This window comes from Ylistrum balloti, unplaced genomic scaffold (assembly GCF_031769215.1).
Source record: "Ylistrum balloti isolate Yb309-2 unplaced genomic scaffold, AGI_CSIRO_Ybal_v1 Utg369746, whole genome shotgun sequence".
Classification (NCBI taxonomy): Eukaryota; Metazoa; Mollusca; class Bivalvia; order Pectinida; family Pectinidae; genus Ylistrum; species Ylistrum balloti.
The window spans coordinates 282115-309812 of record NW_026781953.1 but is presented as its reverse complement, the minus strand read 5'-3'; the positions used below and the strand labels follow the sequence as shown (position 1 = coordinate 309812).

Here is a 27698-nt window from a genome sequence, read left to right as displayed (position 1 = left end):
CTAATAATGTTTTATTCCTGCTCCAGTTGCTACCACAGCTACAAGTGATTGCCAACAAGTCACTGTCAACAGGCAACCCTGTGGAAGCATGTCTTAAAGAGATGTCGGACACACTGAGACAGGTGTTGGAGAAACATATGAAGGTATGTTGTTGCTATGTGTCTTGTTCTATTGTTGACACGTGTGTGAAAGAACCAGGAAAATACACATTCCTATCAATGGCCTGACCAGGAATCGAACCCAGGTCTCTAGCGTGATAATCAACCCTGCTCTACCAACTGAGCCAAAGAAGCATGCTCAATCAGCTGAGTGACAGAGAGAGTATTTAACACTATATACAAGCCACACCAACCCGCTCCAATTACGCATGTAAAAGTTAACTGGATATGAACATTAACCCTAAAAAGCGTCAGATATATTTTTATTCACTGCGTAGTGAAATTGGAATAGAAATTAAAAGGGGCTCCGTCTGTGTTTCTGTTTGTCAAGTAAAAAGAATTCTGTAATATATATTATTGAGACTTTGTGCTGTATGCACATTACTTGCATGAATGATGCAACGGGGGTTTTTCTACCACATTACAACACCTCTGCACAGTGTAGTACTATAAGTCACTAAATAGTGCTATCTCGTAATCTAGTTTTCTGAGCAGGTGATAATGATGATAGTTTTTTTAGCTCACCTAGTCCGAAGTTTTCAATAGGAAAATAGATATTTTTTGTGTTGTGTGCTTGGTTTTAATGAAGCAATTTCAGCCAAAAAAAACCTGGTGAGCAATACAGGCCATATGGGCCTCTTGTCTTGTAAAATTTTCCTCTGGACTGTGTCTCTGACATAAGAAAATGATTTTATTGAGAGTAAACTAACACCATGAAAAAGTTTTAATTTGAGAATCAATTGATTGTTCACAAATAAGCAAGATGCAAACAGGAATATGTTGATGAGAATTGTTTTCATTTTTGGTACAGAAAACAGTTGAAGACATGTTAGAATGTACTAGTAACCAGTGTGCTTCTGTGATGGCTGATAAGGTAAGTAAAACATCTTCTCATCGCTCTTGAATCTATAAATTTCTTTATATGTTACCATCTGATTAGTTTACAGACTTTGAAAAATTCTGTAAAACTTACATATATGAAATTATTGATCAAATTCACATAAGCTAAGAAAAAAAAGAAATGGATGACATTTTTGATTGCCTGATATTCCGTAATTTCAATTTCATCCCTCATATATCTTTCTTTCACTCTAAAGGAAGTGCAGTCTGACTTGGAGACAAATTGTGGAGAAAAAAGTTCCTTTCCTAAAGATTTCACCAAACATATCCTAGACAGTGTAGAAACAGAGATATTTAATAAACTAAGGTAGGTAACCTCAGTCATTGCCTCAAGATTTCACCAAACATATCCTAGACAGTGTAGAAACAGAGATATTTAATAAACTAAGGTAGGTAACCTCAGTCATTGCCTCAAGATTTCACCAAATACCAAACCGAGATATTTTATAGATTAAAGTATGTGATGATTGGCTTACTTTGTGTAGAATCTGTTGGAAATAGTATAAAAACAACTTGACCTACCTGTCTAATGCTGTTATTGAATTAAATATCTGCAAAAGCTAGCTACATCTTACAGCGAGCTGAATTTAGTGGTAGCTACCCACATCTGTGACAAATTTTCTAATTTTACAGCGAGCTGAATTTAGTGGTAGCTTCCCACATCTCTGACAAATTTTCTAAATTTACAGTGAGCTGAATTTAGTGGTAGCTACCCACATCTGTGACAAATTTTCTAATTTTACAGCGAGCTGAATTTAGTGGTAGCAACCCACATCTCTGACAAATTTTCTAATTTTACAGCGAGCTGAATTTAGTGGTAGCTACCCACATCTGTGACAAAATTTCTAAATTTACAGCGAGCTGAATTTAGTGGTAGCAACCCACATCTCTGACAAATTTTCTAATTTTACAGCGAGCTGAATTTAGTGGTAGCTTCCCACATCTCTGACAAATTTTCTAATTTTACAGCGAGCTGAATTTAGTGGTAGCTTCCCACGTCTCTGACAAATTTTCTAAATTTACAGTGAGCTGAATTTAGTGGTAGCTACCCACATCTGTGACAAAATTTCTAAATTTACAGCGAGCTGAATTTAGTGGTAGCTACCCACATCTGTGACAAATTTTCTAATTTTACAGCGAGCTGAATTTAGTGGTAGCTACCCACATCTGTGACAAATTTTCTAATTTTACAGCGAGCTGAATTTAGTGGTAGCTACCCACATCTGTGACAAATTTTCTAATTTTACAGCGAGCTGAATTTAGTGGTAGCTACCCACATCTGTGACAAATTTTCTAATTTTACAGCGAGCTGAATTTAGTGGTAGCTACCCACATCTCTGACAAAGTCATGGATGAAGTTATAGACAGCCTGACATCGAGTCACAAAACTCTGGTATGTATTTATGGCATAATCTGTATGATATTTAAGAGAAATGCATTCATTTAATCCATTCAGAATCAGCATTGCTTTGGATATCAGTGGTATAAATTTGGTGTCTTTTCATAAAGTTGATGTCTTTTCTAATGGTTTGATATCTTTTCTAATGGTTTGATGTCTTTTCTAATGGTTTGATGTCTTTTCTAATGGTTTGATGTCTTACTTTGCCACACAAAAGCGAAGATCATAATAATTTTTTGATGTTCAGAGATATTTTTGTATTGATGTCGACTGTTTTCAGTTTTGAGAATTTTCAAACACATCTAATTCTTGTATAATATGAAATATTCATGGTGTAGAAACATTAATTATGCTGACGGACGAGAGATCAAATAGTCGTCGCTTTGTCCGTCCATTCGTCCGTCGGTCATAATTTTGTCCAGTAGCTATAGGCAAACCAAATTTTACTTTGTACAAATAATTATTTGCAGTGATTTATATTTAATCATAATTTTCTGGGACAAACTTTGTTTGCCAAATCTAAGTACAGGGAAAGAATTTTTTATGTCAACTTGAGGATGAATTGCTTTATATAAAACATGATTTTTTTTTAATATGGTCTCTCTAATAGTACCTTGTCAATTTCTAAAGCCAGTATTTTATCTATATTTTAGAATGAGAAATGATAGAAAAATACTCTTGTCAGGGTGGAGGATGGGATATTTCACCCTCAAGGTCACAAAATATGGTAAAATCTTTCAGAAAGTCTCAGGTTTTACGATATTTTGTGACCTCTCAGGTGGAATATTCCTATCCTACATCCTGACAGATGAAAGAATCTTATAATATTAATATATTGACCTATGACCTCAGACAAACCATCTGAATGTGATGAAGAGCAGTACATCGATGAAAAGTCAGCGTGAATCTAAGAAAGAAGAGATGGAAAGCAAGGAGGAGAAAGCAGATGAAGGCAAAGAGAAACCAGACACTGATAGTCAAGAAAAAATCTCGCTCAAGGTCGACTCCTCACCAATGGTATATTTCTTTACTTGTCTCACGTTCCACAAAGTCTTCTACGAATATCTGACCCAAATCTTCTCAAAATTCACAAATACTTCATATCACCCTGTAATTACATTGTACAAAGTATTCGTGAAATAGGGTCAATGATTTTTCAATTTGATGAAGGTATTATTCACTGTTAATGCGCAGGCTTCAGTGATAATTTTAGGAATATATAGGTACCTTAAATACTGTGACGTACAATTTTCATACCGCAGTGAAATAAATATTACCTTGTCAAAGATATCGGAAATAAAACACTGTCCCTTAAATGTTTGTAATATCATCAGTTGCTCCTGTAAAAGTGATGTCCTGTATTTTGTACTGTAGCCCAGATTCTGGTGTGCGGAAACAGGTTTCAACTTGGTATAAATCAAATGCATCTAATATTTCTTTTTTCTGTTTTTTTTTTTTCCAATTCTGAAAACATTTCATTTGATATGGAAAAATGCTCATTGCATTACTAACACAACAGCTACCAACTTAAAAAAAATTGTAATAACTTCGTTTAATTTGGAGACCTGCTATATTAAAAACTAAACACAAGTCTTGGACCATTTTAAGTGTCTTCTGGCGTTGTTCTGCAGTGCTTTGCCCTTTGTCAATCCTTCTAGGTTGAACTGCTGCCATCTTTATTCAGGAAGATTTGATCTTCAAATAAATAATATGAAATTACCAATATACCATATAATTTTTAACAGGTGTACAACTAAAATGTGTTACCATTTTGTGTTAATATTCACCTGTATAGTTTTTGTTAGTGCTCTTTATATCAAGTGTGACTAATACAGAAAACAATGTTTTACTTATTTAGATATCATTGGTAACCATTCCTGTTTCTACTGCTGGGAATATGATTATGTTTTCAGGATCAGAATATTTCAGATTAAATATATTAACATGTGTTCATTTACTGCATACGTATATGGCTTTGTAGTGATTATCCTTAAAATCATATGAGCAGAACATACAATGCATGTATACTTATTGGAATTAAAAACGTATAGCTTCATGAAGCTGAAATGTCACAAAAGTTTGATATCCGCCCCCCCTCCCCATGTAATCATATCTGGACAACCTTTTATATCTCCCCCAAGATAGGAAATGATATCTGGACATCTTTGATATCTCCCCTAAGATAGGAAATGATATCTGGACATCTTTGATATCTCCCCTAAGATAGGAAATGATATCTGGACATCTTTGATATCTCCCCTCAGATAAGAAATAAAATATTCTGACATCTTTGATATCTCCCCTCAGATATATCTCCCCTCAGATAAGAAATAAAATATTCTGACATCTTTGATATCTCCCCTCAGATAAGAAATAATATCCAGAAATCTTTGATATATCCCCTCAGATAAGATATATAAATATTTATATATTTGTATATTTTGTATAGAAACTAATATATTTTTATATGTTGATATAGATAAGAAATAATATCCAGACATCTTTGATATCTCCCCTCAGATAAGAAATAAAATATTCTGACATCTTTGATATCTCCCCTCAGATAAGAAATAATATCCAGACATCTTTGATATATCCCCTCAGATAAGAAATAAAATATTCTGACATCTTATATATCTTGTTTCAGTGGAAACTAATATCAAGACATCTTTGATATTTCCTGCGTATAAACAAATCATATCTGCTCGTCTTAATAAATAAGAAATAATATCCAGACATCTTTGATATCTCTCCTCAGATAAGAAATAAAATATTCTGACATCTTTGATATCTCCCCTCAGATAGAAACTAATATCAAGACATCTTTGATATTTCCTGCGTATAAACAAATCATATCTGCTCGTCTTACCTATCTCCCCACACGACAGGAATTCATGTTTTTTAAGAGTGAAAATGTGAGAGCAAGCAAGGACCTCTATTGAGAAAAATGAACAATGAAATTGTAAAGCTCTTGAGAGTTACATATATATAGATGTTTATATATGGTGTATATTTTGTATGTATATGTATTTTTATAAGTGTTTATATAGCATGAGAAACGTGCTTTCCACACATAATTCCTCTAGTGCTTTTCGCTGGAATATTATCGGTTAAGGCTGAAATATTTAAATGATATCGAAGTAAAATAATATCAAGTATTTATATACAGCTGTGTTTGTGGAGATTGAAAAGCATAACTCATTATAACCTCCATCAGTTAACCAAAATAATACTGTCTTATCATCAGGATATCTGTCCCTCTACTCAGATATCCTCAGGATACTTATCTCTCTAGTCAGATATCATCAGGATATCTGTCCCTCTAGTCAGATATCATCAGGATATCTGTCCCTCTAGTCAGATCATCAGGATATCTGTCCCTCTAGTCAGATATCATCAGGATATCTGTCCCTCTAGTCAGATATCATCAGGATATCTGTCCCTCTAGTCAGATCATCAGGATATCTGTCCCTCTAGTCATATCATCAGGATATCCTCAGGATATCTGTCCCTCTAGTCAGATATCATCAGGATACTTGTCTCTCTAGTCAGATATCCTCAGGATACTTGTCTCTCTAGTCAGATATCATCAGGATATCTGTCCCTCTAGTCATATCATCAGGATATCTGTCCCTCTAGTCAGATATCATCAGGATATCTGTCCCTCTAGTCATATCATCAGGATATCTGTCCCTCTAGTCATATCATCAGGATATCTGTCCCTCTAGTCATATCATCAGGATATCTGTCCCTCTAGTCATATCATCAGGATATCTGTCCCTCTAGTCTTATCATCAGGATATATGTCCCTCTAGTCAGATATGATCAGGATATCTGTCCCTCTAGTCAGATATCATCAGGATATCTGTCCCTCTAGTCATATCATCAGGATATCTGTCCCTCTAGTCAGATATCATCAGGATATCTAACCTTTTAGCCATTCAAATCAGCTGTTGCACCATTTTAAATAGATGTTGACTAAATCAAATCTTCATGATCTGTTTGCCACAAATTTGTGCTTGCAGACTTGGACTATGGGAGATCTCTTCAGTGCCATTTCTTCAGTGCTAATGACTGATGAAGAGCTCTGACAACTGTTTTGCTTTGTATATTAATATATGTCCTTAACTTTTAGCCAGTATCAAAAAGACTTGAGGTTGTTACCAAGGTAACTAGCATAAACGTCCTTGGCATGTCTAGCTCATCTTCTGCATCCTCCGACGCTGGATGACCTTTGCTGCCTGTTGGTCTTGGTTTATATATATGCTTTCTAAGACATCAAGGCGGCTGCCTTTCTTGCAGGTGGCAGATTCCTGCTATTGGTGGCTGGTTTAAATGCACTTGTGTATCCATGTGTGTAACTATTATATAGATTTTAACAAGGACACTTGGACAGTGGTAGGGAAATCTTACACAGAATATAACAAGAACTCTTGGACAGCAGTAGGGAAATCTTATATAGAATATAATATGGACACTTGGACAGAGGTTACAATAAGGCAGATCTTATAAAAAATGTAATATGGACACTTTTTCCTTTAAAAAGACTGAATTCATCATTGTCAATGAAGGCTCCTTGAAATCACTTTGGTTCTGATATGTATTATTATTTTTATAATGCAATTAAGAAATACTCTTAGTGACACTAAACATCATGTCTACATAATGATGTCAGTTAAGAAATACTCTTAGTGACACTAAACATCATGTCTACATAACGATATCAATTAAGAAATACTCTTAGTGACACTAAACATCATGTCTACATAACGATATCAATTAAGAAATACTCTTAGTGACACTAAACATCATGTCTACATAATGATGTCAATTAAGAAATACTCTTAGTGACACTAAACATCATGTCTACATAATGATATCAATTAAGAAATACTCTTAGTGACACTAAACATCATGTCTACATAACGATGTGAAAACGAATGACTGAAACACAGCAGTATATGACAGATAAATATTTAAGTGTGATGAACTAACAGATATGAAAATTGATGTATCCTGTCTGTACTTGTTTCTCTCCTCTAACCTTGCATCAAATTGCAAATATTTAAACATGGCATTACACTACTCTATAATTATACAGAATGATGTAATTGTATACTGCATGTATTCAGAGTTTTATTCCCATGTGCACAAATATCTTCCTAGTCAGATTTCTTGATATTAAATCTGAATTTAAGATGTACATTTTTGTGTTGGTTGTTTAGAATGATAGTATAAGTTAGATGTTATGTGCGTTTGGAAGTAAAACATGAGTTAGATGTATTCTGTCTTTAAAGATGGAATATGTTAGATCATTTTTTTATGTGTAGTGAAATTGACAGCTTGTTTTCTTGATAATCAGCTGATACCGCGATGGCACTCACTCTTTACACAAGACTGCGTAAGTGTTTTTCATCAACTGGAAGACATCTTTTTTTTTCTGCTTTTGACCTGGCAAGACCTGATTCACACAGCTTTAGTACCTCTCATATACATATATATATATATAGATAATAAAACATTACATATTGGTATCACTGTATATTTCATATTTACATTTTTCCACTTTAAATATTCATAGATGTTTTCAGATGTGAAATATATTTTACTCTGATCATAGATACTTTTTTTCTTAGTCTTGTTTAAAGAATATACAGTATTATTTGACTTAAGACATAGATATGTACTATAGTGAGCTTCATATATTGTATACAATTTGCAATCATACCAGCATGACTTCAGAAAAAAGGTGTGTTCTGTTCTTTTGAATTAAATGTAAAAATGTATATTAGATATAAATCAAGACATTAGTTTTACACAAGATAGTGATTGCATCCCCTTAGCAATGATGGAAAAATTGATTTTTTACAATTTTTCTTAAGGGAAGATTAATAGAATTTTTCACACCACTGGGGATGAGCTAGGAGGAGATTATTAAGTTGGAAAAAACTAGGTATTTACAATTTATAATCTTCCTCCAAGTGTTGTGATCCCCTATCTCACCAACAACAGAGTGAATGGTTTTTCTTCTCTTACTATGATTGTCTTACCACGTATTGATTGATGGTATAACATTGCTTTCTAATGTTGACATGCTATTGTGATTATGAAAGGGAAATAACCCATCTCGATTATTTTGTCGTTGAGACCAGGAAATCTCACACCACTTCAAGTGTGTATAGACCACTATTTAAAAAAAGGCTACCTCTGAAAGGTGATTGCATGGTATTGAACAGAAGCTACACCCCATTGTACCAGCTACATCCAAATACACTTCACAAGTATTATCTCCCCTTGTATTGGATTGAGGTTACAGTTACCTCCCCTTGTAGATCATGGTTACATGCTGATTTAGAGTGGCATTTTTTGCACAGAGTTGCCTTTTTCTTGTTGCTTGACAGATTGGTAGAGGCAGGACCAAAGCCATGTAGATTGTAGAAAATGCATAGTTTATGCTTTTTTTAAAAATCATATTAATGCCTGTTGATTTATGAGTAATTGACATATTATGATGATTAGTGTGTCAGGATATTGTTCTTACTCTCTGAACAGTCTAATATATCATTATGTTAACTAATTTCCTTTTTGTAAAACCAATTAATGCATCTGTTTGCCTAATGGGGAAGGGCTTTATAAAGAAAAGTATTAAATTTTTAACAGATTCACATTCCCTTTCAGAATGAGACAGGAAATGACATCATCAGTTGGTAGCAACAGCTATCGTATGTAACTTGTATATATAATAGATTTTTCTATTTTCATTTTTTTTTGACAAAAACTGTTCCCATACTTTATTATGGAACTACAAAATGGCAAACTTTTTCCTATTCAATATCTGATTTTATATGCTTAGGAACTTGAGGTACATGTACTTGTTTCTGTAAAGTTCTTGGCTAATCAATGTAAACAGATTAATTGAAGCTTGATGTTAACTTTCCCGCAGCTTTGATTTTTTTCAAACAGAAGTTCTCTCGAAAAGTAGACATTTTACAAAATCAATGAAATTATTAAGACATTTTATCTTAAAAAAGGTTTTTTTTTATCTAAAAATAACTATGATGCTTTGGTTTTGATAAACATAGTAAGTACCATAATTTAGAGTCTTTAGTTATAATGTCACTGTGCCTTATTCGTCTATCCACATTTTACAGTGATATTTGTCCTGAAGGATACAAGTTACATATTAGGCATTCATCACTAATACCTAGAATTCATTGTCTTGTTCTTAATATAGTTATATTGCATCTTAGATTTTGACATACATTCCAGTTTACCGATGTGAAAGACGTTTGTGCTTTTGAAGTTAAAAATTATTTAGTATTTTATGTTTATTTTTATAAACCCTGATATGGTAAATTTGACATGGATAAGCGAACATCTTGTGGGATAAATTTGTCTTAATTAATGAAAATTTTAATTTGAAATGTTTGAAAATTGTATTTGAATACAGAAATTTTGCATATCATCAATAGACACTTAGTGTAACACTAATTAAATGTTTGGTTTGATAATTATAAAATGCAAATCTTGCCTCTGGTTTTTAATTGATAATGATAAAATCGTACAAACAATCCACGATTCACATGAGTTGCTATGCTGCATCTACAGCTCAATTTTTCTGCTTATTAGCTTGCTTAAGGATCACATGGCATTGCTTTATAAAGTCTTATTCGTCCAGTTCTAAGGCACAGGCTAATCATCCGAAATATATGTATAACACAAAGTTACTACCATAAAGTGTTAGTTACTAAGCTGTGATATTTATGTCAGATTTAAGTTTGTTTTTAGGAATTTACTAAAAGAACAATATTGCCCTTCAAATGAATGTTGCATGTAAATACCAATATTTCCTCCAAGCATCCCTATATGTGTATTTAAACAGCATTTGAGTGAACTGTTTAGGACGTAGTTACAAAAGGTTTGTCCTAAAGAAGTAACAGATTGCCCTTTTAATTTGAAACCAGGCTGCTTAGAAAAACTTGCAAATATATTCACAAAAGTGGAAAATATATTTGTTGATTCAAGAAATCAAATTATTGTAAATCGTAATTGATTGTGTTTGAGTGAATGCTTGAAATACCATTGATAAGACATACATAACTAACACTGGTGCTACATGTAACATGACAACACGGTGATCTGATGCATAAAATAAGAAAAATTTAAATGGTTATTTCATACACGATTTGTCATATTTAATATTTTGTTGCCATGGAAATGTATTTCACTGATTACTGCTATTTTGATGACCCTGTATAATAATATTTATCCATTAACTATAAATCTGAAGGGTGTTAGATAGATTTTTTTTTTTTTTGCCTTCAACAATTATCTCTTTTTTACTATAGGATTCACCGATGATCGACAGAAGAGAGAGCAAAATTAAACGAATGATTAGACCTCCAACTGTTATAGGTAAGTAACAGGAAATAGGATTCAAAACATTGAAGGTGAACCTGTTACCATTTAAAGGAGGTAAGGCTGACCTTGATGACAAAGAAATTGTCTGTTACCATGGTAACAAAGGTAAGTTTATAAAAATGCCGACCTCCGATAGTCATAGGTGGCGCTGTTGATATTACAACATTATAGATTTATAGTAACAGTGAAATAACAGTGAAAGCTGAATGTAGGGCTAGATAATATACCAAACTTACACAGGTATAGATAGATTAGTGTTACTATGGTAACATTAACACGGCCACTGGTTACTAGTAAATATGGTTCTGTGGTAACATTAACACTTACAAAGGTAACAGGTATATCTGTTACTATGGAAACAATATTAAACTATAGTTACTTTAACAAGAAAACTTGTTATAAGTAAATTATAATTGGAACAACCTGTTACTATAGTAACACCAATACCGAAACAGGTTAGTTACTATAACCTCAATATGTTACTATGACCATGATATGTTACCATGACCGCAACATCTTACATAAGTAATATTACTGTAGAAAATATAATACATGAAAATCTGTTACTATGGAAACAATCTGTTACCATAGTAACATGAATGCTGACATACTTATATCTGTTACTATGTGAGCTTCCACAATGATATCTGCAACTCTAGCTACTTAGATAAGGATTGAGATCACATGGTTTGAATTTCACATAGAAACACAGTCCAAGGTAGTAGTCTCCCCTTGTTTCTGGAAATGTTTGCTCCCGGAAAGTGTATATGTATGACGAGGGTTACGTAGATTTACTTACAATGCTTTGTCTTGGAATCTGTTTAGCAATGGAAGCATCTCGTATTAGACTTAGTTAGAAAGCTAGTATTCATTACTCCAGAACTAATTTTACATACTGATTACTAACTTTGGTGATTGTTAATTTCTCTGAATCACTGGATGGCTTTGGGATCTCAAACTTTGTAAACATTTTATCTATATGAAGTAAATTATTTCGATAAAAATCAGTTTTGTTAATTTATGATATTTGAATTTTAATTCCAGTCTGTGATATCAATAGCAGACCTAGATACCAAGGGCAAACTATTTTTTTTTAACGTCAGTAAAATAATTTGAGATCTCAATCTGCCTGGGTTTTTACAATTTATCATTTACTAAAACTCATTTTTTTTTTAAAACTCCCCAAATTGATTTAATTATCTCTGACAACAAAGTAAACAAACAAACAAAAACAACCCCTGGAGATACTATATAATTGAAGTCTATCATAAAAAAAGTCCATATCAAATTTGTAAACTTTGATCATGACATAATTTTTTCTTAAAAAAATACTTAAATATATTAATTTATGACCAAATATTTCTTGTCAAATGTGAAAATTTTCAACAGGAAGAAAGATGTCAGGAAGAGGTAAAGGTCTGTAACTGTATGAAGTTACTGTAATATCTGTATGGTATATTCTTCAAATATATATATTGTGAATCTTAACTTAGAACATCAAACTCTTTTAATTAATTTTTGGTGTAAAGATATTTATATTAGTTGTCTTTCTGAAATCAAAAAATAGAATTTGAAATAGAAACATACTAATTGAAAACATATATCTGAAAATTAAAAAAAAAAAATCAAAATGCCAGGATGATGAGAATGCAAAATTGAATATAGATCTAAATTTTAGGTGAAAGCGTAATTTGCATGATTCATGTATTCTATAGTTTATTAACAGTCGATAGGATCCTGGATTGAATATGAAATAGTTAGAAACTTGGGATTAATGAGTGGCACCAAGTGAAGGAGAAATCGAACAAAGATGTATAGATCAATAACTTATAACTGAGAGCAGTCATGTCTGTTTAGATGTGTAGAAGATAAATTAGGGATTGTCAGAGTACTGATATACTTAGCAGTTATTCTGTACTATCGCCAATTAAGGCTGTCGAGAAAAAAAAATGAATTGAAAATATAGTAAAATTTCATCTGAAATGTTTTTATTCAGTGAAAACAACTCAGTCTACTTTTTTGATAAATAAATCAGTTCTGTCCCTGATTGGTTACTAATCTATAACTTCAAGATAAATCACGAATTCAGTTGCAAGAGATATTCACATGGAATTCCTAACTGAAATTTCAAAAGAGTGGTTATAATGAAAATATAATAACAAGTAAAATTTCATCTGAAATGTTTTTATTTTAGTTCAGTGAAAACAACATAGACAAATACAGTACTTTTTTGATAAATAAATCAGTTCTGTCCCTGATTGGTTACTAATCTATAACTTGGCTGTCAGTGATACAGACTTTCTCCAAAAGCTACCATCCTACCATATGTACAAATATTCTTTATATATACAAATATTAGAAATACATATTATTTATACACAAAATTATAACTATATTTATAATTTATATTGTTTATAAAAATGTATCACTCTACATATAATCAATATTATATACACTGATATACAAAATATAAAAAAAATATATATCTATATAATATATCTTACAAATATTGTATGGAAGCCTTATACCAGCAGAGAATCAGTACTGAAAAGAGTTGACATATGTTGAAAACATTTCTAATGTTTGATTGATGTAAACAAGTTTATTTATTATCTTATCTGATGATATTACCTAATAAGGCCCTATTTATAAACAATTATAGCTAAAAGTTTATACTTATCTGAAGTCTATTTAGAATTCTGTTATCACTACTTCTACTGCTTCTCTGCTAAGGTCTGTCACTCTGCTGTCACAGTGTTGAGTGTCCACAGATTGTTATATCACTATATCTTTATTAGATAGAACTAGTGTTTTGCCTTATCAACCAAGACAATTTTTTCTACAATTCATCGTAATGTTTAAGTTTACTTCGTTAAAATATTCTTGTTTCTCCCTTTGAAGCTATATGATTTGATTGTGCTGCCCTCTAGTGGTTAAAGAATGTTCTATATTCATTTGAACATACAATACAATACATTGACCTCTGATTGATAAACGGAATGGATTTCAGTCCATTTAGTGGATTTCAACACTACCTTCTTAAGGTTAAAATTATTTCTTTGCTGCCTTCTTTTGGTTAAATAAGGATTACTACCTAGGTACACTGCCCTCTATTGGTAAAACGGAAAACTACACTGCCCTCTAGTGGCTCGTTTTCATTACTTTCTGCTTTTTTCTTACGGCTGTGAAGCACAGTGTTTATAAGGCATCACACTGCCCTCTAGTGGTAACCCTATGGAACTAAATCTGACCAATCAAAAGTTAAGACAGTATTTGAATGGATGGTATTATAAATGATAGCTATCCAATGGTTTATCAAAGACAATTTAGACGAACTTCTCAATGTTGACACAGGATTACCACTAGTATGGCTAAATCATCAGTCACAATATTCATTGATCTGCAAAACCAAAAACTTTACAAATTTTCAATTTTTTTGTTGGAAAATTGGACATGAAATCATTATCGGATATACATCATTGGAAATTTCGGAAGAAATTGTAAATTTAAAATTTTTTTTGTTTTGTTTCGAATTTCTAAACATGAGTTTTTGGACTACAGATGAAACCTTTATATAACTGCGTGCTTTGTAGTGTTGAGATTCTAACCATGCTTGCTTCCTTACCAGATGCTGAGCAGGTACAAAAAGCTTTACAAATGCACAACCGAAAATTGGAAAGCACTGCTGAAAATTCTCCTCCCAAAGGTGACCCTGTTGACCCTATACAAACAACCCCAAAGGTCACGCCAGTCACAACCCCTCAGACCACACCCACATTGACTCGCCCCTCCCCAGAATCCACCCCTACTTCACAAGATCCTGTTCCCAAGCCTCGGATCAAGAGAAGGTCTGTGCTGTTATCAGTCTCAGGAAAGTCTGAGAGTCAAAGTCAGGGGGTTGCCAAGCAACAGAATGAGAGTCAGAGGGTTACCAAGCCTCTGGCCAACCCTCTAATCACAGGTAAAAAAGGTGTTGTGATATGCAAGATTAGCTGAAGTATTTTAGCACTTAAAAAGTCCTTCGATTTATATCATGCCATTGTAGTTACAAAAAAAATTATTATGGTAATTACTTGATCAAGGCAGGTTTATGAGAAAGGAGGTATATAAAAAAAACTAATCTATTTGCTGCTTATCAATCTGTTTCAGATGCCAGAAGAATTTCTTCCTTTTTTTTCATTTTCCTTGCCAATTGTGAGAAAATTAATTAGAAATAGACACTGTAATATTCATATTCAGATCCTGATAAGATAGTCTGTCACACTAGCTCTGAGTTAGTCCTTTCACCATGTTTTACTTTGTATATGGACGACTGATCATGTGATTTGCCCATTGAACTTAATGTATTTATTAATTTGCCCATTGAACTTAATGCATTTTTTAATTTGCCCATTGAACTTGATGTAACTATAGTTGCATAAATTATAAATAGACATATATTGAATTTACATCATCTCTTCAAAAATAGTCACTCATGAAAATGTTGCCCACTATGTAATCGAGGAAAACTGCAGGTGTCTGTTTTAATGGAATCTGAAGAGCAGATTTTATTCTGTATCTGTGACTGTTTTACGTAGTGGGATCTACAGAAGACCTTGCCAATAACATTCAGCTAAGCAAGACTGAAGCCATTGCTGAAGAGCCGTCCAGCTCCATGACATCTTCTGTCACATCAGGTAACTATCAATAATCGTTATTATACCCTTCACTGAAATAAAAGGGGTAAATAGTAATAAATTTGTTTGTCAGTCTGTCTGTCCATCTGTCCGTCCATATGTCTATGCATCTGTGATATTCTTGTGTAGAAGATCTCATGAACCCAAGGACAGATTTAGTTCATTCCCACCATAGCATCACTCCTGTCACGTTCTACACCAGGTCAGGTTTTGGTGGTCAACAGTGAAGGTTGAAGGTTAAAGGTCCAAGGTCACCCTGACTTTTTTTAAAGTGAGAACTTTGTGTACAGAATATCTGGTGAACCCCTTATACAGCCAAAGTCAAAAGTCTTTCCCCAAAATGGCGGCCGTGAGCTGCAAACTTTTTAGTCTGGGAGTATGTTTCTCTTTGATATTTATAAAACAAAACATGCCACTTACCTGAGAATTTAAATATTTTCAAACAGGCCCATTTATCCTCAGAACAATGAGGTAAAGTGACCTTATGTATGGCCTAGTAAGGTTTGCCCTCAGAACAAGTCATATTGGCTTTGGTAATGAGTCATATAGTGACCTTATGTATGATCTAGTAAGGTTTGCCCTCAGAACAATTCATATTGGCTTTGGTAATGAGTCATATAGTGACCTTATGTATGGCCTAGTAAGGTTTGCCCTCAGAACAAGTCCTATTGGCTTGTTTTTTTCAACAACTACAGTACATAGATTTTCCTCCAATATGTTGACGTAATTCTTTGTGTTGACACTTCCATCTACTGGAACTAACATTCCCACACCATGTTTTTGGAAAGACTTTTGACCTTAGCCCCTCATCAGATTTAGATCACAATAAAGAGGTGAGAGGTTAGGGTATATTTATGAAAGGCCCTACTCAGTGTGTTTATACCCATGTTTAACTTGGTTGCTCCACTATCAGGAATTTTCAGGACAGAGTTTCATTTCACAAATTTATATTACTTGGATATGATGTTTCCCGATCCAGTAATAGATCGAGTAAAATTTGAAGTGCATTGTCGATTTTAGGATTTTAACCATGGAGGCAGCCACCTCAAATTATCATTATCATCAGAGTTTAAATGTTAAGATCTGTAATCATCCAAGCTTTAATTATAATTTTTCTTTTTTTTTAACAATTTTGCTGCAATCACAATATTTTCTCAAGTAAATCGCATATGAAAGAATGTTATCTTACAGTAGATCTAAATAAATATTAATTCAGACTGATTTGATATTCTGTTTCTCATCGTATGTAGTTTGTTGTCTGACAAAGACTACAGATACCATGGTTAGTAGACTAGCCAGTAATTAGTACTAAGTATAACAGTGAAGATATCAGTCTGAGAGAGTTATAAACACAGTAACGCTGGTGTACAAAATCTTCCTGATGCTTATTGCTGATGCTATTTGCCAATGTGTGTTCATTCATGGTGAAATGCACTTTTTGAAACTTACCAAACTATCCGAAGACTTACTGTAGAAATATGTGTTCTTTATGTCAAACACCAAACCATAGTGGATTTTGTTATTGTAACCAGTGATTCTAAGATATCAGTAACGTTTGAAAGTTTTAATAGAAAATTTTGGTTTAATTTATCAGACACCATTGATCTGGATAACCTTGGGGAGACTGGTCCGAAGCTGTTTAATCCAAATAAGGGCCGCGCCAAGAGACAAAAGAACCACCAGTCACGACGACCAGGCGCTTCGACAAAGTTAGCCACAAATGAACCACTCCAAGCAGATGAAGGTCTTGACACATTCTTCAACAGACAGACAGTAAGGGAGCACACTGTTACAGCTCAAGCTACAGAGGTCCCAAGCACCCAGTTAAGGTCAGTAACAGGTCTTTTTACAGGTTTGTTGACTGCTGTTTTATGTTCCTGTTAATATCTTTTAGGTACCTGTTTATATCACAAGAGAGGTAGCCAGCTGTTATTCCGTTAATATCACAGTAGAGGAAATTGGCTGCTTTATGTTCCTGTTTTTATCTCAGGAAGAAAGCTAACTTTAAGGTTCCTGTTTATATCACAAGGGAGATAGCCAGCTGTTATTCCTGTTAACATCACAGTAGAAGAAATTGGCTGCTTTATGTTTCTGTTTTTATCACAGGAAGAAAGCTAACTTTTAGGTTCCTGTTTATATCACAAGAGAGGTAGCCAGCTGTTATTCCTGTTAATATCACAGTAGAGGAAATTGGCTGCTTTATGTTCCTGTTTTTATCTTAACTTTTAGGTTCCTGTTTATATCACAAGGGAGATAGCCAGCTGTTATTCCTGTTAATATCACAGTAGAAGAAATTGGCTGCTTTATGTTTCTGTTTTTATCACAGGAAGAAAGCTAACTTTTAGGTTCCTGTTTATATCACAAGGGAGATAGCCAGCTGTTATTCCTGTTAATATCACAGTAGAGGAAATAGGCTGCTTTATGTTCCTGTTTTTATCACAGGAAGAAAGCTAACTTTTAGGTTCCTGTTTATATCACAAGGGAGGTAGCTAGCTATTATTCCTGTTAATATCACAGTAGAAGTAATTGGCTGCTTTAGGTTCTTGTTTATGTCAATATAATGGAATCTGCATAATTTTATTTATGCCTATTTTTCTTAACATTGTTCAACACAATATAGGAAAATTGTCTACCATAATTGTTAAATTGTTCATAATTTCACACACATATCAGATGTATTTATGTATTAAAGATACAAAGATTCTCAAAACGAAAGAGTAATTCATATCAGTGAGATGCTAGAATTGAACTGACATAGTCCAAACTGAATTAAAAGAAACACTTCCGTAAATATTATTCTCCTCATTGTTCAATTGGGATCATCTACTTAAGTACCCATGTAAAGATATGTTTCTTAATGAATTCAGACACATGAAAGAAGATTTGATAATGTGGGGCTTCGATATTTCTGTCGGTTCGCCTACTTAACCTTAATGAAGTCTCAGGTGTGAAGATTGATGCTCATTACCCATGATGGTTTGGGGTCCTCAGAAAACCAAGAAATGGCTGTGTCAGTCTGTTTTAATGTAGTTGTGTCCTTGTGCATAGCACTGTACTGTACTTTTCCTGTATGGTGTTTGATGGACCTCCTGTCTGTTGTTCATTGAGGTAACAACCAGCTACTACAAAATGACCTAGGCTCTACATGGGGCATAAACTCAAGTGATAATGATGATGTGGTCAAACAGCAACAAACAGCAGTTTCTGAAGAGCTCTTAAGTCTGATGATTATATGCGTATATTTATGTTCACAGCAAGTCCATATCAGATGCGAAAATCAAAAAAGATAAGAATCCGAAGGAGAAAGAAAAGGAGCCAGAAAAGAAAAAAGGGTAATTATCTCAGAGGTCTGTTGATAATAGGGTAAATATGCTCCCGGAGGTCTGTTGATAATAGGGTAAATATCCTCCCAGAGGTCTGTTGATAATAGGGTAAAAATCCTCCCAGATGTCTGTTGATATTAGGGTAAATATCCTCCCAGAGGTCTGTTGAAATTAGGGTAAATATTCTCCCAGAGATCTGTTGATAATAGGGTTAATATCCTCCCAGATGTCTGTGGATAATAGGGTAAATATCCTCCCAGAGATCTGTTGATAATAGGGTAAATATCTTCCCAAAGGCCTGTTGATATTAGGGTAAATATTCTCCCAGAGATCTGTTGATAATAGGGTAAATATCCTCCCAGAGGTCTGTTGATAATAGGGTAAATATCCACCCAGAGGTCTGTTGAAATTAGTGTAAATATTCTCCCAGAGATCTGTTGATAATAGGGTAAATATCCTCCCAGATGTCTGTGGATAATAGGGTAAATATCCTCCCAGATATCTGTTGATAATAGGGTAAATATTCTCCCAAAGGCCTGTTGATATTAGGGTAAATATTCTCCCAGAGATCTGTTGAAATTAGGGTAAATATTCTCCCAGATATCTGTTGATAATAGGGTTAATATCCTCCCAGATGTCTGTGGATAATAGGGTAAATATCCTCCCAGAGATCTGTTGATAATAGGGTAAATATCTTCCCAAAGGCCTGTTGATATTAGGGTAAATATTCTCCCAGAGATCTGTTGATAATAGGGTAAATATCCTCCCAGAGGTCTTTTGATAATAGGGTAAATATCCTCCCAGAGGTCTGTTGAAATTAGGGTAAATATTCTCCCAGAGATCTGTTGATAATAGGGTAAATATCCTCCCAGATGTCTGTGGATAATAGGGTAAATATCCTCCCAGAGATCTGTTGATAATAGGGTAAATATCTTCCCAAAGGCCTGTTGATATTAGGGTAAATATCCTCCCAGAGGTCTGTTGAAATTAGGGTAAATATTCTCCCAGAGATCTGTTGATAATAGGGTAAATATCCTCCCAGAGGTCTGTTGATAATAGGGTAAATATCCTCCCAGAGGTCTGTTGAAATTAGGGTAAATATTCTCCCAGAGATCTGTTGATAATAGGGTAAATATCCTCCCAGAGGTCTGTTGATAATAGGGTAGGTTCGGGCAGAGGCTTGCCAGTTTTATCTTTCTACACCCTCTCCAAAATACAGCCTATAATTGAGAGATTTTGTTTTTAATTAAGTTAATTCTATTTCTCTAAAATAGTTTTTTTTTGTATATTTAACATAATATCAGATTCTGTTCACCAATTAACCATCAATGAGTTTCTAAAAGGCTTTGAAAACACAGGTTTTAATCTCATTTATGCATTGTTTTCAAACAGATTTGCAGGTTTTTTCAAAAAAAAGAAAACATCTACTGATGAATCTGCTAAAGCAGATAAATCTCCAGATCGGGGTAAGAAAAAAGGATCCTCACCAGAACGATCAGGTTCATCTAGCAAGGGTGGAGGACTGTTTGACAGGAACTCCAAAGTGAGATTGTCCCCTTTCAAGAATAAAAAGGATAAAAAGGGAGACAAATCTCCAGAAAGGAATGGAAAGGAGGAGAGTAAAGCAGAGAAGGCAACAGGTGAGATGTATGTCTAGTGAACAGAGAAAGCAACAGGTGAGATGTATGTCTAGTGAACAGAGAAAGCAACAGATGAGATGTATGTCTAGTGAACAGAGAAAGCAACAGGTGAGATGTATGTCTAGTGAACAGAGAAAGCAACAGATGAGATGTATGTCTAGTGAACAGAGAAAGTAACAGATGAGATGTATGTCTAGTGAACAGAGAAACCAACAGGTGAGATGTATGTCTAGTGAACAGAGTAACCAACAGGTGAGATGTATGTCTAGTGAACAGAGAAAGCAACAGGTGAGATGTATGTCTAGTGAACAGAGAAAGCAACAGATGAGATGTATGCCTAGAGAACAGAGAAAGCAACAGGTGAGATGTATGTCTAGTGAACAGAGAAAGCAACAGGTGAGATGTATGTCTAGTGAACAGAGAAAGCAACAGATGAGATGTATGTCTAGTGAACAGAGAAAGCAACAGGTGAGATGTATGTCTAGAGAACAGAGAAAGCTACAGGTGAGATGTATGTCTAGTGAACAGAGAAAGCAACAGGTGAGATGTATGTCTAGAGAACAGAGAAAGCAACAGGTGAGATGTATGTCTAGTGAACAGAGAAAGCAACAGATGAGATGTATGTCTAGTGAACAGTGTGAACAGAGAAAGCAACAGATGAGATGTATGTCTAGTGAACAGAAAACAAACAGGTGAGATTTTCTAGTGAACAGAGAAAGCAACAGATGAGAATGTCTAGTGAACAGAGAAAGTAACAGATGAGATGTATGTCTAGTGAACAGAGAAATGTCTAGTGAACAGAGTAACCAACAGGTGAGATGTATGTCTAGTGAACAGAGAAAGCAACAGATGAGATGTATGCCTAGAGAACAGAGAAAGCAACAGGTGAGATGTATGTTTGAACAGAGAAAGCCAAAGTGAGATGTATGTCTAGTGAACAGAGAAAGCAACAGATGAGATGTATGTCTAGTGCAGAGAAAAAAGGATAAAAAGAGAAAGATGTATGTATGTCTAGTGAACAGAGAAAGCAACAGGTGAGATGTATGTCTAGAGAAGGAAAGCAACAGAAGATGTATGTCTAGTGAACAGAGAAAGCAACAGGTGAGATGTATGTCTAGTGAACAGAGAAAGCAACAGGTGAGATGTATGTCTAGTGAACAGAGAAACAAACAGGTGAGATGTATGTCTAGTGAACAGAGAAAGCAACAGATGAGATGTATGTCTAGTGAACAGAGAAAGCAACAGGTGAGATGTATGTCTAGTGAACAGAGAAAGCAACAGGTGAGATGTATGTCTAGTGAACAGAGAAAGCAACAGGTGAGATGTATGTCTAGTGAACAGAGAAAGCAACAGGTGAGATGTATGTCTAGTGAACAGAGAAAGCAACAGGTGAGATGTATGTCTAGTGAACAGAGAAAGCAACAGGTGAGATGTATGTCTAGTGAACAGAGAAAGCAACAGATGAGATGTATGCCTAGAGAACAGAGAAAGCAACAGGTGAGATGTATGTCTAGTGAACAGAGAAACCAACAGGTGAGATGTATGTCTAGTGAACAGAGAAAGCAACAGGTGAGATGTATGTCTAGAGAACAGAGAAAGCTACAGGTGAGATGTATGTCTAGTGAACAGAGAAACAAACAGGTGAGATGTATGTCTAGTGAACAGAGAAAGCAACAGATGAGATGTATGTCTAGTGAACAGAGAAAGCAACAGATGAGATGTATGTCTAGTGAACAGAGAAAGCTACAGGTGAGATGTATGTCTAGTGAACAAAGAAAGCAACAGGTGAGATGTATGTCTAGTGAACAGAGAAAGCAACAGATGAGATGTATGTCTAGTGAACAGAGAAAGCAACAGGTGAGATGTTTGACTAGTGAACAGAGAAAGCAACAGGTGAGATGTATGTCTAGAGAACAGAGAAAGCAACAGGTGAGATGTATGTCTAGTGAACAGAGAAACCAAAAGGTGAGATGTATGTCTAGTGAACAGAGAAAGCAACAGGCGAGATGTATGTCTAGAGAACAGAGGAAGCAACAGGTAAAATATGACTTCTTGCGATCACCTTTTTTTTCTGGTGCTTTGTGTTTTGCGTCACAAACAATTTCTAATTTCTAATTTTTCTTTTTAGCCAAATGGCCCAGAGTACTGATATTGTTTTTTTAGCCCACCATCTATTCAAATAGATGGTGGGTTATTCAAATCGCCCTGCGTCCGTGGTCCGTGGTCCGTCCGTCCGTAAACAATTCTTGTTACCGCTATTTCTGGAAAAGTACTGGATGGATCTTTCTCAAATTTCATATGCAGGTTCCCCTTGGTCCCTAGTTGTGCATTGTACCTTTTTTTTTAACTGATTCGCATTCAAGATGGCAGGTGGCCATCTTGGATTTTGGAAGTAAAAGTTTGTTACCGCTATTTCTGGAAAAGTACTGGATGGATCTTTCTCAAATTTCATATGCAGTTTCCCCTTGGTCCCTAGCTGTGCATTGTACCTTTTTTGGACTGATTCGAATTCAAGATGGCCGACAGGTGGCCATCTTGGATTTTGAATGTAAAAGTTTGTTACTGCTATATCTGAGGAAGTCCAGGATGGATCCTTCTGATATTTCATAGATATTGATTTCCCTTGGTCCCTAGTTGTGCATTGTACCTTTTTTGGACTGATTTAAAATCAAGGTGGCCCACAGGCAGCCATCTTGGATGTCGACAGTAATACAGCACAAGCATATTGTCCATTATCCACCTGTAACTGACTGCTATCTAATAATACTTTGGGATCTTTTTCAAATGATATTTGCTAATAGGTGCTTAATAAAAATATCTTGTGCCATCATTGAGTACATTCAATGAAGACCAGTTCAGGAACATTTACAACACCTGTAACAAACAAAAAAAAATCTTCAAGAACTGAAAACAGATCCTCAAATGGTGGGCGCCAAGATCCCTCTGGGATCTCTTGTTAATGAATGACCTTGACCCACTTTCAAAGTCACAGGGGTTAAATGTGTTGAAATGACTTCTTCTGAATAAACAAATAGCACAGAATGCTTATATTGAGCCAGTGGTATCCTGGGATGCTGTGCTATCACATCTTCTCATATTATTGACCTTGACCTACTTTCAAAGTCACAGGTACCAAATATGTCAAACTCGTTAATTGACTTCTTCCAAGTAACCAAAAGACCAATATTGATTATATTTGGCCTGTAACATGGTGATATGAAGGGCTACCAAGTGTGTTTATATTATCGACTATTTATTGACTTCTATGAATCAAACTTTGATTGTTCAAATTACTCAATACTTTTGTTGATGTTTTCATAGGCCACTTAAGATGAATATGTTGATAAACTTACGGACCATATAAAAAAAACCCACCTAGTTGACTGTTACTTGTCTGGGCTGTTGCAGAAGCTGAGAAAAAGCCTGCTGAGACAGTGAAGGAGGTGGCAAGGGAACCAACACCTGAACCACAGGTCAAACATGAACCTTCTCCTGAACTTCAGACTGAACCCAAGGCTGAACCAAAGCCAGACCCTGAACCAGAGGAGCCAAGGCAGCCTAAACAAGCCTTGAAACCCAAGTATGGCTTAGGAAGAGGCAAACCTATGGGATTCGGGGAGAGCATGATGCAACAGATGCTGCAGACCAAACGATTCTCTGGGGTATGTCGTTAATTTTACTGAGGATAGCATTAAGTTTGCTTTTATGAATGAAGGAAGCAAGAAAGAACATTCAGGAGAAGTTGTAGTCACAGTAAGTTTGAATTTATTTTGTAATATTTTCCTTTCCTAATTTAGAATATTTTGGATGAAGATGATTCTCCAACAGCCACGTCGCCAGGGGCAGGATCTACAGCTAGTTCCCCTTCACCTCAACCCAATGGATCTTCAAGGCCTCCATCAATAGCATCAAAACCCAAACCTGCACCACGTAATCGTCGCTCAGATGTAGAGGAAGTGGTAGGGAATGCCGGAACAGGAGACAGAAAGTCTGGAGGTAGGTATTATAGGATATGTGAAGGATGTGATATTTCACCCTCGGGATTCACAAAATGTGGTAGAACCCTCGGCAAAGCCTCTTGTTAAACAACATTTTGTGACCTCGCGTGTGGAAATATCCCTGTGATACCCCCCAACATTTGTCAATTAAATCCCCAACAACAAAAGTCAGGAAGAAAGGATTGGGTTATTTTGCTGGAATCAGAGGATCACCTTCTTCTTGTCTGAAATTTTCCATGTGTTATATTTCTTACTTTCTCAATTTCTTTGATCAGACTTGATCTTCAAGACCTGTACCAAAAGTTGTCTTCTTTTAAAACACCATTTCAAATTTTGCTGGTATGTATACACTCTTTACATATCAGTAATTATTGTGGATGCATTGTGCTAATTTGCTTATTGTCACTTTCTGGTTAATATCACCTTTTCTTGAAAAAACACTTTCCCCCCTACATGTCCTATTTATCAGCTGTCAGGATGAAGCCCTTAATATGGAGGTCTCAGAAGACAAAGTTGAATTAATGTAGAAATTATCCAGTGAATAAGAGATTGCCGTACTGTACTGTGCCGTAGGTTTATTTTTCATGACTGTTTTTCTAAATGTGTTGTTTGCACGAAGACAGAGACCAGCAACAGCAATGCTAGTTTGAAAAGAAATCAATGAGATCTACGACATTTCTACAAAACTGTTTAATAGAGCTTTCAGCATCACTGACTATTCTATCGGTTTTATATTATTTCAGACGTGAAGAAACCTCCACCTCCGCTGTTGAAGCCACGCCCACCAAAACCTCCAAACAAACCGGGCAGCTCACCACGCACCAGTTCCAATCAGAGCTCTACCAGTGATGGTAAGAGTGAAATCAACCTGCTGATTTGGTTTTAAAGCAATGTGTGAGATATTTAATACCTGAAAGTTTGATACATGTACAAATGTACTCGTATATCACATTTTTTTAAAAGAATTTTGTGACAGCTATGAAATAGCCATCCTCGATAGTCTTGGGGTTTCGCTTATTTTCGCTCTCTGCTTCCCAGGAATGTTTCATAGTAAAACTAAAGACACAAGCAAAGTTATTTGATTGGTCTAGAGCAGGGTTACAGGAGAAAAAAAATTGACCAAACACAGACAAATACCCTTCTTTAAAGATTACAGAGGAGTGACACCAAACTTCCACGCAGGTACACCATAGTGTTATGCGACCTTGAGATTTTTTTTTATTTCTTTCAAAGAATCAAACTAGACTATTCATTTTATCCATAAGGTGTCACACAGTGCCTTCAATTTTGTCATGACATGTTCTAGGGGTGCAGAGAGTGATAGTGAGCGTAACCCCTATTGTATCAAGGATGTGATATGTAACAGTAACATATAACTCCCTTTTTGTCCATGTATTTACTTTTGTTATGTAAACTATTTGAGCAGAGTCCTTTGATGGTGAGAAGTCAGCAGATGGTAAGAAGACGGAGGAAGGTGTAGTAGTGGACTCAAAGACCTTACGGCTGTCTGTGGAAGACAAAATAAAGAAAATGGGGCTGGACATGAGCGCTCCACCACCAGAGTTAAAGAAAAAGAGCAGCTCCCTACCCAGAGATCAGTCCTTACCTAATATAAGTAAAGGTATTTATGGTTTAAAATTTTGAATGGTGTAACACATCACTGACTTATTTTCAACTATACCAGTACAAGAGATTTTGAAAAAGAAAAAATGAAATCACTTTTCACTGTATCAATAGTTTTTTATGATTTTTTCTGCTCCCCAAATATTTTTGGGGGGAGCAGATAGTTGCTGCCTTGTCTGTCTGTCCATCTTTCCATTCATTTTTTCGTGTCTGAAGCATGACTTTGCCCAAAGTAAAAGCAACAATCATGAACTTTAGTGTATACATTGGTCATACTAAGATAATATGTAGTTACCAAATTCAGGGACCACAAATCCTTTATTACAGAGTTATTGCCCTTTTGTTTAAATTTTGTTAATAATTTGGCCTGCGTTTAAATATGATAATGAAATATGATATATACATTAAGTATACAAAAGCAATGTGCCATGGATCAAATTCTTGACCCTTGACCCCTTAATTACAGAGTTATTGTCCTTTGATTTAATTTTCAGTCCAGAACATAACTCTGAGGTCATTTAAGCTAGGGTAATGAATCTTGATGTATACATTAGTCATAATAAGAAGATATGCTGTGTACCAAATTCAAACTGAATAATTACAGAGTTAGTGCCCTTTCTTAAAATTTTATATCCATAGCTTTACTTGGCTTTCAAGTAAACTGGGATAAGGAAACTTTGTGTATGCATTGATCATACTGAGACACCGAAAGGTAGTACAAGCAGTGTACCACAATCCAGTGCCTTAAACCTCATAATTACAGAGTTATTGCCCTTTGTTATATAATCCAATCAATTCATTCATATGTTTTTTGCTTTTTTTTCTCAGAAAAAGAAAACTCTTTGGAATGGAAACATCGATCAGTTCATGATCCCATGAACGTGTCCACAACCTCAGAAGAGTTATCTCCCGTTTCAGTGTCCTCTGACAAAAAGGCAGATTCAACTGAGAAATTATCTGTGAATGGGGACAAAGATAGAGACAATAGCAAAGATGCAGACAAGGAAGATAGCAATGGCAACAAGGGGGAGACAACTCCCCCTGATACAGAAGAAAATACTGGAAGTGCTGATGATGTAATCATGGTTTAACAGGAGCAAGATTCTTTAAAATTCATTGACTTTGAAATTTTATTTCCACACTTAGCCAGAACTGTTTTCCCCTTGTTACAAATAATGACCAAAAGTGGAAAATTTGATTGGAATGAAACGCACAGTTTATGTTAAGTGTTTTATCTTTGATTGGTGAGAAAGCATAGCTTGTGAAGACACTTGACAAGGCAGGGGTGTAAATATTGATAAAAGTTGAATGTGAGAAATAATGTTAATGTTGTGTATCATAATACTGCTGGTTTCACCATGTCTTCCAGACATACTGTGGCATAGCTCCCTTACAAATCTAGATAAGTTTCACACAACCCCCTCCCAACCCCAAAAACAAACAAAGAGCAAAAATACTAAATCCTACGGAGCCCCTAAATACCTAGTCAGTGTTTGCTGGTAAATCTTTTATGAGTACCACCAGCTGTTGTACATATGATACATATGTATGTATTTTTTG

At 35.0% G+C, this 27698-nt stretch overlaps 2 protein-coding genes across 2 annotated transcripts in view; both read left to right on the top strand.

Moving 5' to 3' along the window:
* The window catches only part of LOC132543260 (F-actin-uncapping protein LRRC16A-like), a gene marked incomplete at its 3' end in the record, with an annotated part of 58903 nt that extends 32846 nt beyond the window's left edge, over positions 1-26057 (top strand). The window contains exons 22-36 of the mRNA XM_060206742.1: positions 27-143; positions 970-1032; positions 1256-1365; positions 2364-2451; positions 3310-3474; positions 10806-10872; positions 14507-14839; positions 15456-15554; positions 17149-17383; positions 18809-18886; positions 20270-20517; positions 23926-24179; positions 24315-24513; positions 25259-25366; positions 25942-26057. Of these exons, the coding sequence (XP_060062725.1) occupies positions 27-143; positions 970-1032; positions 1256-1365; positions 2364-2451; positions 3310-3474; positions 10806-10872; positions 14507-14839; positions 15456-15554; positions 17149-17383; positions 18809-18886; positions 20270-20517; positions 23926-24179; positions 24315-24513; positions 25259-25366; positions 25942-26057 (2280 nt within the window). The remainder of the gene's footprint in view (positions 1-26; positions 144-969; positions 1033-1255; positions 1366-2363; positions 2452-3309; positions 3475-10805; positions 10873-14506; positions 14840-15455; positions 15555-17148; positions 17384-18808; positions 18887-20269; positions 20518-23925; positions 24180-24314; positions 24514-25258; positions 25367-25941) is intronic.
* LOC132543251 (uncharacterized) lies at positions 26055-27310 on the top strand. Its single transcript, XM_060206735.1, has 2 exons — positions 26055-26136; positions 26967-27310. The coding sequence occupies exons 1-2, from the start codon at positions 26058-26060 to the stop codon at positions 27227-27229; spliced, it is 342 nt and encodes a 113-aa protein (XP_060062718.1). The 5' UTR covers positions 26055-26057; the 3' UTR covers positions 27230-27310.
* Positions 27311-27698: the final 388 nt, after the last annotated feature.